The following is an 18,459-nucleotide window of genomic DNA, read 5'->3' on the forward strand; positions in this document are numbered from 1 at the left end:
CTTCATTAGCTAGACGGCCACATTTTTTAAACCGGCGGAACTTCCTGCTTTTTGAACATCGAGATGGAGTTACAAGGTAAACAACATGTTTAATATAAGTTATTAATCCGATATCCGTTTGTATCATGTCCTGATGTTATTTATCCCTTTATGAACCCCTGCCTGCCAGGAGAGTCCGGTAGCTCAGGGAAAGTACATCATGCAAACACAGACTGACAAGACAACGCATTTCTCTGAGGTGTAAAGTAACTAAGTACATTAACTCAAGTACTGCACTTAAGTTCAATTTTGAGGTACTTTTACTTTTCAGAGTATTTCAATTGTGTGCTACTTCTACTCCACTACAACTTTCAAGTATGTGTTACTCTGGATGATGGTACATTCTGGTTTAAAAATGAAATGCAAATCGGGTTTAATTTACATTTGTGAGGAAATAAGTACAGTGTTCTTAAAGCATGAGGAGATAGCATTGTTTTATCTTCTAAGTGGTCTATGTGTTTGCTTTGTAAAGCACTAACCTTTGTGTATGAAAAGTGCCGTATAAGTGAAGTTTGAAGTTACGTCCCAGCTGTTGAGGAGGAAAAGGATCCACACAACACACGTCAAATAAAGTTGATTTGAATGATAACTTAAATTAACGGGCCAGCAAGCAGCATTCTCTAACAAACAAAAACAAAGCACCAAATGGATGTGGCTTTGATTTCGTCTGAATCAGAAATGCTTTATAAGTCCTGCAGCCGGGACATTTACAGTATTACAGCACACAGTGGCACATTAGGTAAGTAGGTGCATGCATTAATAAACAATAAGCTAAAAGGATGAAAGGTGATGATTGCACAGTATTGCTAAAGAAGTGTCTATATTCCCCATTGCAGGTATTGCGGTCTGTTTTGTGTGACTTGTTGTTGTTGTTGTTGTTCTCCACATGTTAACCGTGTTTTCCCGTCTCTCAGTGGGAATTGAACCGATGACCCTGGGCTCCCCGACCTCTCCCAAGCCGACCCCTGGAGCTCAGTTCCTGCCCGGCTTCCTGATGGGAGACCTTCCCGCTCCCACCACCCCCCAGCCGCGACCTTTCAACCTGGGCACCTCCATGATGGAGAGCCCAGGAACACCCCGAGGTCAGAAGGAAAGCCGCCGCTCAGATTATTGCTGATTGTTGTTGTTGTTGTTGTCATTCAATCAATCAACAACTTTATTAATCCCGCAAAGGGCAATGAACACAGGCAGGAACATACAGGAAGAAAACACACAGATACGCCCCTGGATGTGGATCATTCCCATTTACACAATAAATAGTTCATAGCATCACAATAATGAAGTATTGAGCAGGTTTACAACACCCCTGGTTTATGGAGTTCTTTCAATGTACCTGCATTGGATTGATTCTTCCAACTTATAACTGAACTTATGAGGCAGTATACTTCTATGGAGCAGCCCAGCCCTTCGTATGTTTTTCTGTATGTGGCCCTCGGTGAAAACATTTTGGACACAATCACAATTTGTCCGGCAGTAGCTCAGTCAGTAGGGGCTTGGACCTAAATATGGAGTGTGGACTGCTACTTGGAGAGGTCCCAGTTCACCTCCTGCCCTGCCGTGGTGCCCTTGAGCAAGGCACCGGACACCCCCCACTCCCATTGCTCCCCGGGCGCTGTACAATAACTGCCCACTGCTCCTAGTACTAGACTCCTGGTGCTAGTGTGGGTTAAAAGCAGAGAACACATGTCACTGTGTGCTCTGCATGTGAGACCATTACCCCCTAATCGCACCAGGAGCGTCTGCGCCGCGCTGCGACCTCCTCCTGCGTCCTAACCCACCAGGCGCGTTTCAAAACGTTGCGGAAGCGGAGCGTCTTGTGTGCAGCCTCGCAGTTGTTGGATGAACATTCCACTTCCTGCCTGCGCCGCGTCAAAAATAGGATTCATCCTATATTTTAGAAATTCCTTGCGGCGAGGAGCTTCTGGGACGCTTCGAGCCGCGGCGCAGCGTGTCTGGTGGAATAGCACCCATTGACTAGAGTCGCTCCTGGTGGGATTAGGGGGTTAGAGAGGGGTTCATCCCTCCCAATTCTACCTATCAACCAATCAATCAATCAACCAATCAACAACAACTTTATTAATCCTGCAATGAGCCGCTTGTGTCAAGAACATGACCTCCAGATAGGCCATAAGGTGAACCCTGTTATCGTTTCATCCCGCTCCACAGAAGTGGAACTACACAATCTTTAGTTCATCAAAAAGAACGAGTCATGCTTATCCACCAAAAAAAAGTTCGCCGCTAAAATCCTGTCAATTCTTCTAGGCACGTAATTATTGGCTGAACTAGTCCCTTCAAAGCGTAATGATATCTTGGTCAAAAGTAGTGCCACGGTCCGTCACGTGATCGTGCTACACCAATTGGGTAGCTGCATACTGTATACCGGTATCAACAAACAGATTTGGAAAAAATGGCGACCGCCATGGTTTCATGGAGTAGCGGGAACGAGGAAAACGCACCAGAAAGTCTCAAAAAGTCCAAATGATCAACACACAAACATTGTTACATGCATATTACGTCTGTGAACGAACAGGTTGATTATTTTACCAATACGTACAGGACAAGCTTACAACGGTGGCATTGATTTTGAAGTTACAAATACAATATTATCATATTACAATAATAATAATAATATAATATATATATATATATATCTCTATAATAATAATCTATATATTTACTATATTATTACTTTGGTGGATAAGCATGACTCGTTGTTTTTGATGAACTAAAGATTGTGTAGTTCCACTTCTGTGGAGCGGGATTTCTTTTCTAAAGGACTGTTCGAGGTTCACCTTGCGGCCTAAGAAGCCAGTTTGCTCTCTGCTTTCCGCAGAATCTGCTGCTTACAAAAGGAGTTGAAGTCTCTCTGTTTCACTCTGATGACCTTAGAGCAGGTTGTTGTTGTTGTTGTTGTTGTTGTTTACTCTGTGGATTAACACATGTTTCCTGTCTGGTTCAGGTGGAATCGTCTCTGCTCCGCTGCCTTTTGTCCCGACGCCTAAAGACAAGAGTGGAGCCCCGCCTGTACGCAGTATCCATGACGACCTGGTTACTATGACCACGCCCCTAAAAACACACGGACAGGTGAGAACAAATACATAACAACAAATTAAAAGCGTAAAAATAAACAATTCTAAAATATAAACGTCTCACAAAAGAAATATAAATAAATCAGCAATAGAGCGCAAACAAATATACAGATGACCGTGAAGATAAAGAACTCATGGAAGGGGTTGAAAAATTAAACGCATCTGGTGAGATTTATACTAAAGTCTCAAATGTTACTTTTCTTAAGCTCAAGGAATCCTGTTAGCCGAGTCTATTAGCAACTAGACGAGCATCAATCATTTCACAATACTGACAACTTACAAACCTCAAGGCAATGTTTAATTATACTGTTTTTAGGCTCAAAGCAAAACAAACATTTAAAGGTAGGCAGTAGCATAGGTCTCAGATATATACAAATATATAAAAAACGTGTCTTTGAAGTGTTAAGGTCAAAATACCAAACACATCACCCATTCTAGCCATAGCTCATATCCCTCTATTTCACTTCCTGTTTCAAAAGTGCTGATTTGGGTATAAAGCTTTAAAGAAGAGGGGTCTGAGCTCATGCGGGACCCGGCAGCTATGTCTAAACTAAATGCTGCCGTGATGAAACGCCATATCATGGATTATCAAGGATCTGAAACAGTCTGGAGCTCAAAGGCTTTCTCTCTTGCCGGTTATACCACAAGGTGAGTTCCTTTCTACTTCCTGCTTCTTCACACACATGCTCTCCAGTACAGGTTAGCTCTGAGTGTTAGCCGATGCTAATGTAACCACCGACCCATATTACGTCCAAAACAGTCGGGCATTGTTTCTGATAGCAGCGTTTCTGATTGGGCCGTGGGTCCACATTTCAGATATTACGTCATATCGGACGCAAATCTGGATCAGCTCCGTTGTTCCCCCGTTTTTAGAGATGTGGGTACGGAGGAAAGAGAGAGGGTTTTATTTCCTGACACTTTGTGAGTTCCCCGACACACCGGGGACACATGTTGATGGAGAGAAGACATACACAACGTGCATTTTGCATGATAGGTCCCCTTTAAAAAACATTTTTCCCTTTGTTCTTTTTTCAGGCTTTCCAGGCATGCAGTCCCCTCTTCCTGGCCCGGGGGGGTTCAACTCCAGGTAACATCCATAATACCTTCACTACTACTGTTCTGCTGCTGCTAGTAGTATTTAGTTCCACACACACACACACACACACACACACACATGCACCGCACACACACACACGCTTACACACACACTCACACGCACATGCACGCTCGCACACACACACATGCACGCTCACACAGTCACGCACATGCTCACACACACACACGCTTACGCACACACATGCACGCACGCACACATGCACGCTCGCACACACACACATGCACGCTCACACAGTCACGCACATGCTCACACACACGCACGCACACACAAATGCACGCTCGCACACACACACATGCACGCTCATACTCACACACACTCGTACTACTGCCATTTTAAAACAAAGCAGTAATGTTTATTTATAGGTTTATTTTTATTAAATAATTAGCAGCTGTTTTTCTTTGGAGGAGCCTTTGTCTGTACTCGTCTGTCTGTATTTAAATGTCTTAATTATTATTTAATTTCATATTCTGTTTTTGTACATATCATATTATATTTACATGTTTATAGGCTTCTTGCACTATTTTTATTTGTATTTTATTATATATGTTGCATTGCTGGAGGAGCTCAGGTCAGAAGAATTTCATTGTAATTGTCTCTGTCTCCATCTCTGTCTCTCTCTCTCTCTGTACTCACCTGTCTGTCTTCAGGTGTGCAGTTGTGTCTCTCTCCAGCTCAGGTGGATCCGTTCTACAGTCAGGGAGAGTCTCTGTCGTCTGACGACCAGCTGGACCAGACCTGGATCACTGTGTTCGGGTATTTTAACTGCTCAATATATACTGCTATCATTGCATAATATATACGGTAAATACATGTAGATTAAATGTGTGTGTGTGTTAGTTTTCCTCCAGCCTCAGCCTCCTACATCCTGCTGCAGTTCGCTCAGTACGGAAACATTCTGAAACACACGGTGAGACACGAAATCCTCTCTATTCGAGTCGTGTATAAACATGAATATGCATCAACACATTAACAAAGACGTGAGAGACAAGGCAAGCAATGACCATCATAAAGCTTCGAATGGAGTTAGGAACAACAGCAGGTAGTCTGAAGATGTTTGAGGTGAACACAGATGTCTTCAAGAAATATAATATGATAAATGTTTTGATGATGTCCTGATTACAGATGGCGTCTCCTGGTAACTGGATGCACCTTCAGTATCAGTCCAGCCTGCAGGCCAGGAAAGCTCTGTCCAAAGACGGGAAAGTGTTCGGAGACGCCATCATGGTGGGAGTCAAAACCCTGCATAGGACAAGGTCAGTAACTGGAGTCATGTGACCGTGCTGTAGTTCCTTTATAGCCCAACATTAGCCACCTTTAGCTTAGCGGTGGTGACGTGAAGTCATGTGACCGCTTGCTGTAGTTCCTTTATAGCCCAACATTAGCCACTTTAGCTTAGCGGTGGTGACGTGAAGTCATGGGACCGTGCTGTAGTTCTGTATAGCCCAACATTAGCCACCTTTAGCTTAGCGGTTGGTGAGCTGTGGAATGTCATGTGACCGTACTGTAGTTCCTTTACTAGCCACAACATTAAGGCCCCCCTTTAGCTTAGCGGTGGTGACGTGACTAAGGTCATGTGGACCGTGCTGTAGTTTCCTTTTATAGCCCAACATTAGCCCACCTTTAGACTCTAGCGGTTGGGTGACTGTGAAGTCCATGTGACCGTTGCTTTAGTTCCTTTATAGGCCACAACATTAGCCCTCCTTTTAGCTTAGCTCGGTTGGTGACGTGAAGTCATGTGACCGTTGCTTGTAGTAGTCCTCTTATAGCCCTAACATTTAGCCACCTTTAGCTTAGACGGTGGTGACGTGAAGTCATGTGACCGTGCTGTAGTTCCTCTATAGCCCAACATTAGCCTCCTTAGCTTAGCGGTGGTGACGTGAAGTCATGTGACCGTGCTGTAGTTCTTTATAGCCCAACATTAGCCTCCTTTAGCTTAGCGGTGGTGACGTGAAGTATGTGACCGTGCTGTAGTTCCTTTATAGCCCAACATTAGCCACCTTTAGCTTAGCGGTGGAGACGTGAAGTCATGTGACCGTGCTGTAGTTCCTTTATAGCCCAACATTAGCCTCCTTTAGCTTAGCGGTGGTGACGTGAAGTCATGTGACCGTGCTGTTGTAGTTCCTTTATAGCCCAAACATTAGCCACCTTTAGCTTAGCGGTGGTGACGTGAAGTCATGTGACCGTGCTGTAGTTCCTTATAGCCCAACATTAGCCTCCTTTAGCTTAGCGGTGGTGACGTGAAGTCATGTGACCGTGCTGTAGTTCCTTTATAGCCCAACATTAGCCACTTTAGCTTAGCGGTGGTGACGTGAAGTGATGTGACCGTGCTGTAGTTCCTTTATAGCCCAACATTAGCCACCTTTAGCTTAGCGTGGTGACGTGAAGTCATGTGACCGTGCTGGTAGTTCCTTTATAGCCCAACATTAGCCTCCTTTAGCTTAGGCGTGGTGACGTGAAGTCATGTGACCGTGCTGTAGTTCCTTTATAGCCCAACATTAGCCACCTTTAGCTTAGCGGTGGTGACGTGAAGTCATGGGACCGTGCTGTAGTTCCTGTATAGCCCAACGTTATCCCTGCACATCAGGTGACTTTGATCCCAGTTTGAATCCCTTTCCTTCTCTCTTCTCCTCAGAGTGTGATGGACAGCAGTGTCTCCTCGCCTCTCTCCTCCTCCTTCTCCTCCGTCCTCCCCTCCACTCCTCGCTCCGCCATCAGGCCGCTCAGCGCTGGCTACAAGTGCAAGACGGCCGGCAGCGACTACCAGGTGACCTCCGACCTCAACATTCACTGAGACCGTATAAACTGTACATCTGGGACACTTAAAGGGGACATATTGTAAAAAGGAATGTACTTTTTGAGATCTTGTGCACAAAAATCTGGGTATCTTTAGTACAGAAATAAGACAACTCATTCAAAACATGATTTAACAAGCTGTTAATGTTTGCTATAATTAATGGTTGCAACTTGTCCCCAAAAAATCAGAGCAGACTTGAGTGCTCAAACATTATAGACTGATAGACTGACTGTAGTTAAACACTGTTTTTTAAACATTAACCATTAGGATGAAGGATTTAATCGATATTAAACTGTCTTTAAGGTAAATAAATTGTTTTATATTTAAATGCATCAAATCCCACATTCTATTCTAAATAAAATCTTAAATTGAATTTTTCTTAATCTGTTAGAAACCCAAAAAAAAGCCTTATACGTCCCTTTTTAGAAGTAATAATGTGTGTGTGTGTGTGTGTGTTTTAAGGTGTTAGCAGACAGACAGACGCCCAGGAAAGACGACAGTATGGTTTCCAAAGCCATGGAGTACATGTTCGGCTGGTGACAAAACACAATGCATCATGGGATACCTGCAGCCTTGAAGGAAAGAGAATCCACGGACAGATGGATGAACTGATTCACTACACAGTGTGTGAGTGTGTGTGAGAGTGTGCGAGAGAGTGTGTATGTGAGAGTGTGTGCTGAGGTTATTTCTCTCCTTTTATAATCAGTATTTTTTAATGTTGTCTCCAATAAAGATTTTTCTCTGTTTTGACTCCAGTGAAGTTTGTACTTCTGTCAGCAGCCACATGGGGGCGCTGTTTAACACATTTATTAAAACTATTTATTTTTTCATTTTAATCTTAATTTTACAGATTTGGTAGACCTTCAAACTGAACACATGACATGTAAAGTACTCTCTTGATGTGTTGTTTCAAAGTGAGTCGAAGATGTAGAATAGATGTTTTTGATTCAAAAAATATTTGAAACATATAATCTACTAAATAGATTTAATCAAATATAACTGTTCAAACTAATATATATTTTTGTTTATAGCAGGTTTTTCTGTATTTCGAAAGGCTGTCGAAAATGTGAGTTTTCTTGTCCAGCAGATGGAGCAACAGGTCCTGACAGACACAAAATGTATTATGATTAGAACTAAATCCTAAAATAATATAATAATACTTTGGAAACATAGAGAGATCTAAAGATTTTTAACTGTTTACCCGGAATAGATCAAATATTCTGATAATTTTCCTCTAAAAATGTGATTTCTATATGAATGAATGAATGTGTGAGACCACAAGGCTACAGGTTGACCCTGAATAGTGCATAATGAACGTGACGTGGTTTACATAACTGGTTCTTTCTTGGATACACACCTGATCCAGTTGAGCAACATTTATCTGAGTCACTGCACACCTGGGCCCGCCTAGAAACCCACCATACGTCATCTATGACTCATGCATAGTAACGACAAGTTTAAACACGAGCCGAATGTGCGTGTGCACACACACACACACACACACACACACACGTGGAAAAACACATCTCAATCAGAGTTGGAACCAGTTTCACCAATTTGTAGCAACTTAAGTACAATTGTGTGAACTAAGTACATTTACTCAAGTACAGTACTGTAAGTAAAGTGTTGAGGTACTTGTACTTTACCTGAGTATTTCCATTTTCTGCTACTGTGTACTTTTCCTCCACTACATGTATTTAATACCTTCAGTTACTTCTCAGATGTGGAAGAATGATGTGAAATATAACCAAGTGTTAAATCAGACTTTAGTTCCACCTGGAGTAAATCCACCAGCTACCCTGCAGTATACAAAGTACTTCAAACTAGCTGCACCTTCACCAGCTTTGAGAACACTTTCATGATCAATCATTATAAAACATATATATATATTATTCTGAAATGGACCAATCTGCACAACAAATACTTTTACTGTCTTTCACTATATTTAGATGAGAATACTTTTCTACTTTCACTTGAGGAACATTTTGAATGCTTTTACTGTAACATAGTATTCCTACACTCTGGTACTTCTACTTTTACTCAAGTACAAGATCTGAGTACTTCTACTTTTACTCAAGAACAAGATCTGAGTACTTCTACTTTTACTCAAGTACACGATCTGAGTACTTCTACTTTTACTCAAGTACACAATCTGAGTACTTCTACTTTTACTCAAGCACAAGATCTGAGTACTTCTACTTTTACTCAAGTACAAGACCTGAGTACTTCTACTTTTACTCAAGAACAAGATCTGAGTACTTCTACTTTTACTCAAGTACAAGATCTGAGTACTTCTACTTTTACTCAAGTACAAGATCTGAGTACTTCTACTTTTACTCAAGTACACGATCTGAGTACTTCTACTTTTACTCAAGTACACAATCTGAGTACTTCTACTTTTACTCAAGCACAAGATCTGAGTACTTCTACTTTTACTCAAGTACAAGATCTGTGTACTTCTACTTTTACTCAAGTACAAGATCTGAGTACTTCTACTTTTACTCATGTACAAGATCTGAGTACTTCTACTTTTACTCAAGTACAAGATCTGAGTACTTCTACTTTTACTCAAGTACACGATCTGTGTACTTCTACTTTTACTCAAGTACAAGACCTGAGTACTTCTACTTTTACTCAAGTACAAGATCTGTGTACTTTTACTCAAGTACAAGATCTGTGTACTTCTACTTCTACTCAAGTACAAGATCTGAGTACTTCTACTTTTACTCAAGTACACGATCTGAGTACTTCTACTTTTACTCAAGTACAAGATCTGAGTACTTCTACTTTTACTCATGTTCAAGATCTGAGTGCTTCTACTTTTACTCAAGTTCAAGATCTGAGTACTTCTACTTTTACTCAAGTACAAGATCTGAGTACTTCTACTTTTACTCAAGTTCAAGATCTGAGTACTTCTACTTTTACTCAAGTACACGATCTGTGTACTTCTACTTTACTCAAGTACAAGACCTGAGTACTTCTACTTTTACTCAAGTACAAGATCTGTGTACTTCTACTTTTATCAAGTACAAGATCTGTGTACTTTTACTCAAGTACAAGATCTGTGTACTTTACTCAAGTACAATATCTGAGCTTCTACTTCTACTCAAGTACACGATCTGAGTACTTCTACTTTTACTCATGTACAAGATCTGAGTACTTCTACTTTTACTCAAGTACAAGATCTGAGTACTTCTACTTCTACTCAAGTACAAGATCTGAGTACTTCTACTTTTACTCAAGTACACAATCTGAGTACTTCTACTTTTACTCAAGTACAAGATCTGAGTACTTCTACTTTTACTCAAGTTCAAGATCTGAGTACTTCTACTTTTACTCAAGTACACGATCTGTGTACTTCTACTTTTACTCAAGTACAAGACCTGAGTACTTCTACTTTTACTCAAGTACAAGATCTGTGTACTTCTACTTTTACTCAAGTACAAGATCTGTGTACTTTTACTCAAGTACAATATCTGAGCTTCTACTTCTACTCAAGTACACGATCTGAGTACTTCTACTTTTACTCAAGTACAAGATCTGAGTACTTCTACTTTTACTCAAGTACAAGATCTGAGTACTTCTACTTTTACTCATGTTCAAGATCTGAGTGCTTCTACTTTTACTCAAGTTCAAGATCTGAGTACTTCTACTTTTACTCAAGTACAAGATCTGAGTACTTCTACTTTTACTCAAGTTCAAGATCTGAGTACTTCTACTTTTACTCAAGTACACGATCTGTGTACTTCTACTTTTACTCAAGTACAAGACCTGAGTACTTCTACTTTTACTCAAGTACAAGATCTGTGTACTTCTACTTTTACTCAAGTACAAGATCTGTGTACTTTTACTCAAGTACAATATCTGAGCTTCTACTTCTACTCAAGTACACGATCTGAGTACTTCTACTTTTACTCATGTACAAGATCTGAGTACTTCTACTTTTACTCAAGTACAAGATCTGAGTACTTCTACTTCTACTCAAGTACAAGATCTGAGTACTTCTACTTTTACTCAAGTACACAATCTGAGTACTTCTACTTTTACTCAAGTACAAGATCTGAGTACTTCTACTTCTACTCAAGTACAAGATCAGAGTACTTCTACTTTTACTCAAGTTCAAGATCTGAGTACTTCTACTTTTACTCAAGTACAAGATCTGAGTACTTCTACTTTTACTCAAGTTCAAGATCTGAGTACTTCTACTTTTACTCAAGTACACGATCTGTGTACTTCTACTTTTACTCAAGTACAAGACCTGAGTACTTCTACTTTTACTCAAGTACAAGATCTGTGTACTTCTACTTTTACTCAAGTACAAGATCTGTGTACTTTTACTCAAGTACAATATCTGAGCTTCTACTTCTACTCAAGTACACGATCTGAGTACTTCAGCTTTTACTCATGTACAAGATCTGAGTACTTCTACTTTTACTCAAGTACAAGATCTGAGTACTTCTACTTTTACTCAAGTACACGATCTGAGTACTTCTACTTTTACTCAAGTACACGATCTGAGTACTTCTACTTTTACTCATGTACAAGATCTGAGTACTTCTACTTTTACTCAAGTACAAGATCTGAGTACTTCTACTTTACTCAAGTACACGATCTGAGTACTTCTACTTTTACTCAAGTACACGATCTGAGTACTTCTACTTTTACTCAAGTACAACATCTGAGTACTTCTACTTTTACTCAAGTACAAGATCTGAGTACTTCTGCTTTTACTCAAGTACACGATCTGAGTACTTCTACTTTTACTCAAGTACAAGACCTGAGTACTTCTACTTTTACTCAAGTACAAGATCTGTGTACTTCTCCCCCCTCTGAATAGAAGTGATGCAGAGGGGGTTTGGGGATTATTCCAGCTGACCTCTCTCCCACTTACCTCTGGTACTTTATGCCGGTAACATATGCCCCCCCTGCCCCCCCCCCGGCCCCCGGCCCCCCTAGTAAAGGATGAATGACGAGAACACGCTGCACAAACACAAGGCTGACGGCAGGCAGAAGGAATCAGAGGAGGGTGTTCACATGTCAGAGACTTTAGACTGTATGCGTGACCCTCCTGATCTTAAAGAACATTTGGAGGCGATTCGAGGGAGTTTCTGAGAAAGAAATGTTCAGGCGTCTGCAGCTCTGTGAGCCTCACATGTTTACAGTGTGTGTGAATTGGTTTTGTGTATAGAGAGAATGACACTCATGTACTCAGATTGAAGTAAAAGTAGTTGTAGTGTAAAATATTATGTTACAAGCAAAAGTTATGTACTTAAATCAAAGTGCACTTACAGTACTTTAATTTCCTATATTTGTGTAAATATGTGCTATTATTTTTCAATAATGGGGAAACTCACAAAACCCAATTTGCCCCATGAATAAATAATTCATTTTTTGTTTCAGATTGTTCCAGTTACCTTAATACCAATTATAAGCTAATAACAAATATGTATACATGTATAAATACATATTATCATATAATCATCACATTACATTTAGCTGAGGCTTTTATCCAAAGCGACTTACAATAAGTGCGTTCGACCAACAAAATACAACCTTGAAGAAAACAGAATCATAAAGTGCATCAGGTTTCATAGAGCAAAAACATTTCAAGTGCTACTCAACTGGCTTTAGGTAAGCCAGCCCTTTATTAGTATATAGAGTACATAGGTTAAGATGTCCAGCAGTGTAAAGTACATTCATGCATGAATACTGTTAATCCAGTTATTTCATATATGATGCTGAAACAGAGCGCCGGCCTGTGTGTGTGTGTTCCAGAGGTGACATCTCGGTGTCTCATTCCTCCAGGTCAAACCTGCCAACTAAATGTTTTTTATTTTTTTGTTCATTATAAAATGAAGCAACCGTCACAAAAACAAATTCACCCTTATTTAAATAAATACTTCTGTTTTTGTTTCGGGTTCGTCCTAGTAACTCTATACATTCAGATTATTAGCTAATACAAAATATAAATACATATTGGCATAATCATAGGTTGAGAGATCCAGCAAAATAGAGTACTTTCATGCATTTCATTTCAAACCTTTATTTATACAGATAAATCCCATTGAGATCATTGATCTCTTTTTCAAGGGAGACCTGCTCAAGTAGTTCCACATGAAACATAGAAACATTAACAGAACAACAAAAAGGACATCATACAGCATCATTACAGGGATTACAATTTACAATAACTATCCACATGTACAGGTACCAACAGCTTCCGATTGAGTAGCATCCAACCGAGCTTTAAAAACATTTAGTGGCACCAGATTGCTCAGTTTCCATTTAATTTGCAGGCTATTCCAGACAGAGGAGCTGCGCATCTAAAAGCTGTCTTCCCTAAGACAGTCCTAGCAGTTGGCTCATTTAATAAAACCACAGCATGCGATCTCAGGCAGTAGCCACTTACAATTCTCCGTGAGATCAGGGAGCAGATATAAGATGGAAGTTTCCCTAACATGGCTTTGTATATAAACGTGAACCAGTGACTGAGCCTCCGTACAGTTAGTTAAAGCAAACCAGCCCTTGCATACAGGGTACAGTGATGGGTTAATGCTTTACAGTTAGTCACACATCTCAGTGCGCTGTGATACGCAGCATCTAACTTGACCAGGCAATGGGCAGGTGCACTCAGATAGATCAGATCACCAGAGTCCAGCACAGGTCAAAGGTCACAGAGCCTTTTCCTGGCCTCAAGCGAGAAACAGGACTTGTTCCTGAAGAAGAAACCTAGCCTAACCCTCAGCTTTTTAAGCAGGTTATTGACATGAAGTTTAAAAGTGAGACAATCATCAAGCCAGATACCAAGGTATTTATAACAGGCAACCACTTCAAGTTTTATTCCTTGCGTAGTTACAATATCTACAACAGGCTCTGGTGCAGGGACGTGCACAGGTACGGGCTAATGTTGCCAGGGCAACGGCCCGTTTGGCCTTTTTGGCTGACCCTCTGTAGAGACGAGAGTTTATTTTCTTTTTTCTGTTGTGGCCGAATCACCACGATGAGCCCACAATCAGTAGCGTCTCGCTGCGGGAAGCACAGTCAGCGCTGCCGCTGCGTTAAGACCACCTCAGTGTCGGATTCTGGAAACTTGATTTTGAGTTGTCTCATGGCAGTTAGGGTATAAGGGACAAACCAGGGGACTTTACTTCCTCTTGATACCATTATTTACAAAAAACACCTAAATATAGCTACTTGTTGTGATTGTGTGTCTTTTCATCTGTGAACTCCCTCAACGGGGCCGCTCGCTCTCTTCTCTTGATCGCCCTCTCACGGGTGAATACTTCACTGTCCCGCTTCATTGTAGAACTTCTGCCATGTCTCTACCACTTTAGTTTGACCATCTCTGTTACTAAGTTACGGAATACTAAATAGCCTAAATAAGTAATTAGATACCTACCGTTACTGGCTGCGCTCATAATGATAAGAATAAGAATAATGCGTATTGAACTGGTTTCATTAATTAGTGAGTTTATTTAAGGTAGCCTAATTAGTTAGAAGCAGGGGTTAAGTTGGGATTTTATATGTGGGGGGGCTCTGTGTGGAGGTGCGAGAGGGGGGGGGGGGGGGGGAGGGCGGAGGTCGAGGATCTCATGATTTGACCTTAAGGGATATAGGCCGACACTGTGGCACTAAAGCAACTGCTCCATTATCTGTATCACATGCAGACATTGATGCCACCACATGTCACAATAAAAATAGAAAGTACTACAAATTCATTTACATCTTAAATTATGAATATATATACACAAAAAAAGGTTTACAAATATCCAACCTTCAAATTGCTTTTTTAAATCAACACTGCTCTGCACACTTGCTAAAGAACATTTGTGTGGAAATCTCAATTCATTTGTAGGGCTGCGAGTATGGCCAAAAGTATGGGAGTAAATCTCACTGTAAACTATTTAATCATCACCAAACTCTGTGTTATTATGACCGATCATAACTCAGCTTTATGCAGACATATTTAGCATGGTGTACAGGGCCGCTTCTTGGCATAGGCGACATAGGCGGTGGCCTAGGGCGCCAGATCTGGGGGGGGGGGGGGGGGGGGGGGGGCGCTGGCAGCTCTGGGAGGGAAAAAAACATTTTGACTGTTTGCGCTCATCCTAATTTTCGGCCTTGATGTAACAGCATTCATAATTAAGTCAAGGTAACACCCTTTTCACCCCGGTTACACTTTTCATTTGCCCTGTACGATGGGCGCTGTAAGTGATGAAAGTGGGGGGTGTTGGCTTATCAGGCGTCCGCAGCTCACAGCCAAAGTGGGTGTGGGATCGAGCGAGAGAGATAAATGCAATTTATGTAAACAAATATTTCCAAGGCACTCTTTTATAATTATTGGGATAAACAGGTTTGAAATCATTTCAATGTATACTATAGGACAGTAAACCAAAAATATTGTTTAAAACTTGAGAGATACAAAAATATGCATAAATAAACGTTAACTAGGTAAAATAAGATATGAATGAACAACAAAAATAAAATAAGTTGCATTTATTTGCTATTGGATGGTAGGTTATTGGTTATGTTCACATACTTATTTGATTATTAAAATGTAAACCAATCTTTTTCATATGGGTGTTTTACGGCCCGTCCACACAGCAGCGTGCGTTGAAAGCTTCACCATTCACTTTGAATGGGGTGACGTCACTTTGCTGGCGTGGCTCGCTGCAAAAGTTGAGCAATGTTCAAGTTTTGAAGCCACGGCAGAAGCGTCAGCCAATTGAATCATATGCCAGTACAAGCTCTAGCCAATCAAACCGCTGCTTGTGTGTCAGGGGCGGGAGATTCATGTGATTGGTTGTTGGTCGAGTTTCAGACACGCCCGCCGGCAAGCTTCAACGCACGCCGCTGTGTGGACGGGCCGTTAGAGTTGTACCCCCTAGATCAGGTCTCTAGTAATGTAACCAGATTGAAGCATTTTACTTTAAATGTTCAAACATTTCTTCCCGGGGGGCATACCCCCGGACCCTCCTAGAGGATGTGATGTCCTCACCCCAATTAAAACATGTTCATATAATACTGAATACATTTGAAGCCTCTTTGATGTATATGACCTATGTCAATAAGTTTCTGTTTTTGTAGTATATTGGTCTTTTGTAGAGATTTTTCATTTATTCTTTATATATTCTATTGTGTATTCCTTGGATACTTTTATTTGTTCTACTGAACGATTTTCTGGCAGGGGGGGGGGCGCCAGCTAAAATCTCGCCTAGGGCAGCAAATTGGTTAGAACCGCCCTGATGTTGTAGGAAACGGGCTCCGTGTTACAAGACGGGTCGGGGGTTTGGCGGTACCACTGCAGACTCTCTGAACACACACACACACACCGCTGCAGACTCTCTGCACACACACACACACCGCTGCAGACTCTCTGCACACACACACACACACACCGCTGCAGACTCTCTGCACGAAGGAGCCACGGTGCTGCAGCTCCTGATCGGAGCAGAGACACCGTTCACTAAGCGGAAAAAACGATATCCTGTCACAGAGATCTGCTATTTTAAATTTTAAAAAAGTCAACACATATCGACCCTAAATAAAGTCTATATTAAGAACGAGAGATGTTTTGACATTATGGCTTAAACAAATGACAAATGAGCGAGGGCGATGACGTCAGAGCATCGTCCTATGTGCCGGGGCTGAGCCCCGGACAGCCCCGGCCCAATTTAACCCCTGGTTAGAGGCCCTATTTTATCAGTATGTCTGGACTGCACAGCAGTTACAATGGTCAAACTACATTAGAACAGAATTGTCCCCATTTTGTCTTTAATAGTTACTAACATTAGATATTTTAATGAGATATGGACCGCAAAACAAAAAATGTCCCTGATTTTCATTTTTGAAATTAAGTCACCGAATGCAAGTAGTCGCCTTAGCTTATTTTGTTATGCGATGTGAATTACTGTTCAATTTAGTTGATGTAATAATCATTTGGTCTCTTTTACATTAAAAAAATGTCTTATGTTTTTTTTCGGGGGGAGGCCCTTTTTCCAGTTTAGAGCAATAGCCCCTCCAAATGTCTGTGCACGTGCCTTCTCTGGTGTCTTTTTACCTTTTGAAAAGAGCATTACCTTGGTTTTATCAACATTTAAAAGAAGCTTTAGTTCAGAGAGCTGAGTCTGAATAATGTTAAAAACAGCTTGCAATTCAACAACAGCCTCCTTAATGGAGGGACCTGCACAGTACATCACGGTATCGTCCGCATAAAAATGTAAGGTTGCTCCATCGACATTTTCACCTAAACTATTGATGTAGATGGAGAATAAAAGTGGGCCTAAAACAGAACCTTGAGGAACACCATTAGTGATGTTTAACCACTCAGAAGACAGCCCATCAAAGTGAACACATTGGGACCTTTCAGAGAGGTAGTTCACAAACCAACCCACTGCATGGCTTGATATACCAATACTAGCCTCTGCTTTAAGATGTGATGATCGACGGTATCAAACACTTTGGAAAGGTCAACAAATAGAGCTGCACAACTCTGCTTATTGTCTAAAATACTCGCCACATCATTCACCACTTTCATTGTGGCAGTGATGGTGCTGTGTTGCTTTCTGAAGCCTGACTGATGTTTAGACAGGATGTCATGTGTACCTGTTTACTCACTAGGCGTTCAAGAACCTTCGCCAGAACTGACAACTTAGAGATTGGTCTATAGTTATTTAATAAAGTGGCCTCCCCACCTTTTATATAATGTTAAACCAGTTATTTCATATATGATTCTAAAATGGGTGATAGTGCATAACAAGTGCTATAACTTTTGGTACTTAAAGTGTATTTTGATGTACATAGTTATACCTTCTACTTTAAATGCAGGTTGTTTCTAACTTCTAAGACAGTACTTTTACAAGTAGAAGTCTAAGTACTTCTTTCACCGCTGCGTTTTATAATGTATGTTTTATAACAAATACCCATTTCAACCACAACGTCAAACCAATGAAGTAACACATCTCGCGATACTTGAGCAATAGATTTGTGGTTCACAGAGTAATCTCGCGTTACTTGAACACTCAGTGTCACTAGCACAGTACTTTCCTGCATATATAATGTTAAACCAGTTATTTGATATATGATTCTAAAATGTGTCATAAGGTGTTAAAAAGTGCTATAACTTTTAGTACTTCAAGTGTATTGTGTAGTGGATTTACTTTTTCACTTCTACTTTAAGTGCAGGATTGTTTCACTTTTACAACTGAGAGGTAGTTCACAAAGCTTCTTTTTTTTTGCTCAAGTTATTGTCTGAGTACTTCTTCCAATACTGCGTTTTATATGTAATATTTATTTTATATAGGCCTAATGTTGGCCTTTTTGTGTTTTATATAACAAATACTTATTTCCACCACTACGCCAATCCAAATGAAGAAACAAAACCTCGCGATACTTGCGCAACAGAGCGCCGGCCTGTGGGT

At 40.8% G+C, this 18,459-nt stretch overlaps 1 protein-coding gene across 1 annotated transcript; it reads left to right on the top strand.

The window, feature by feature from the left end:
- The first annotated feature begins 63 nt into the window (after positions 1-63).
- nup35 (nucleoporin 35) lies at positions 64-7,783 on the top strand. Its single transcript, XM_034235905.1, has 9 exons — positions 64-76; positions 954-1,121; positions 2,999-3,138; positions 4,164-4,215; positions 4,893-4,998; positions 5,083-5,152; positions 5,368-5,498; positions 6,880-7,009; positions 7,502-7,783. Exons 1-9 carry the CDS (start codon positions 64-66, stop codon positions 7,577-7,579), a joined length of 888 nt encoding a protein of 295 aa, XP_034091796.1. The 3' UTR covers positions 7,580-7,783.
- Positions 7,784-18,459: the final 10,676 nt, after the last annotated feature.

The sequence above is a fragment of the Gymnodraco acuticeps genome, unplaced genomic scaffold, assembly GCF_902827175.1.
Source record: "Gymnodraco acuticeps unplaced genomic scaffold, fGymAcu1.1, whole genome shotgun sequence".
NCBI lineage: Eukaryota > Metazoa > Chordata > Actinopteri > Perciformes > Bathydraconidae > Gymnodraco > Gymnodraco acuticeps.

Bases quoted from the DNA above. Each gene is read 5' to 3' on its own strand.
- nup35 (XM_034235905.1), top strand. The intron at 1,122-2,998 runs GTCAGAAGGAAA...TGTCTGGTTCAG, and splicing joins GAGCCCAGGAACACCCCGAG to GTGGAATCGTCTCTGCTCCG. The intron at 5,499-6,879 runs GTCAGTAACTGG...TTCTCCTCAGAG, and splicing joins AAAACCCTGCATAGGACAAG to TGTGATGGACAGCAGTGTCT.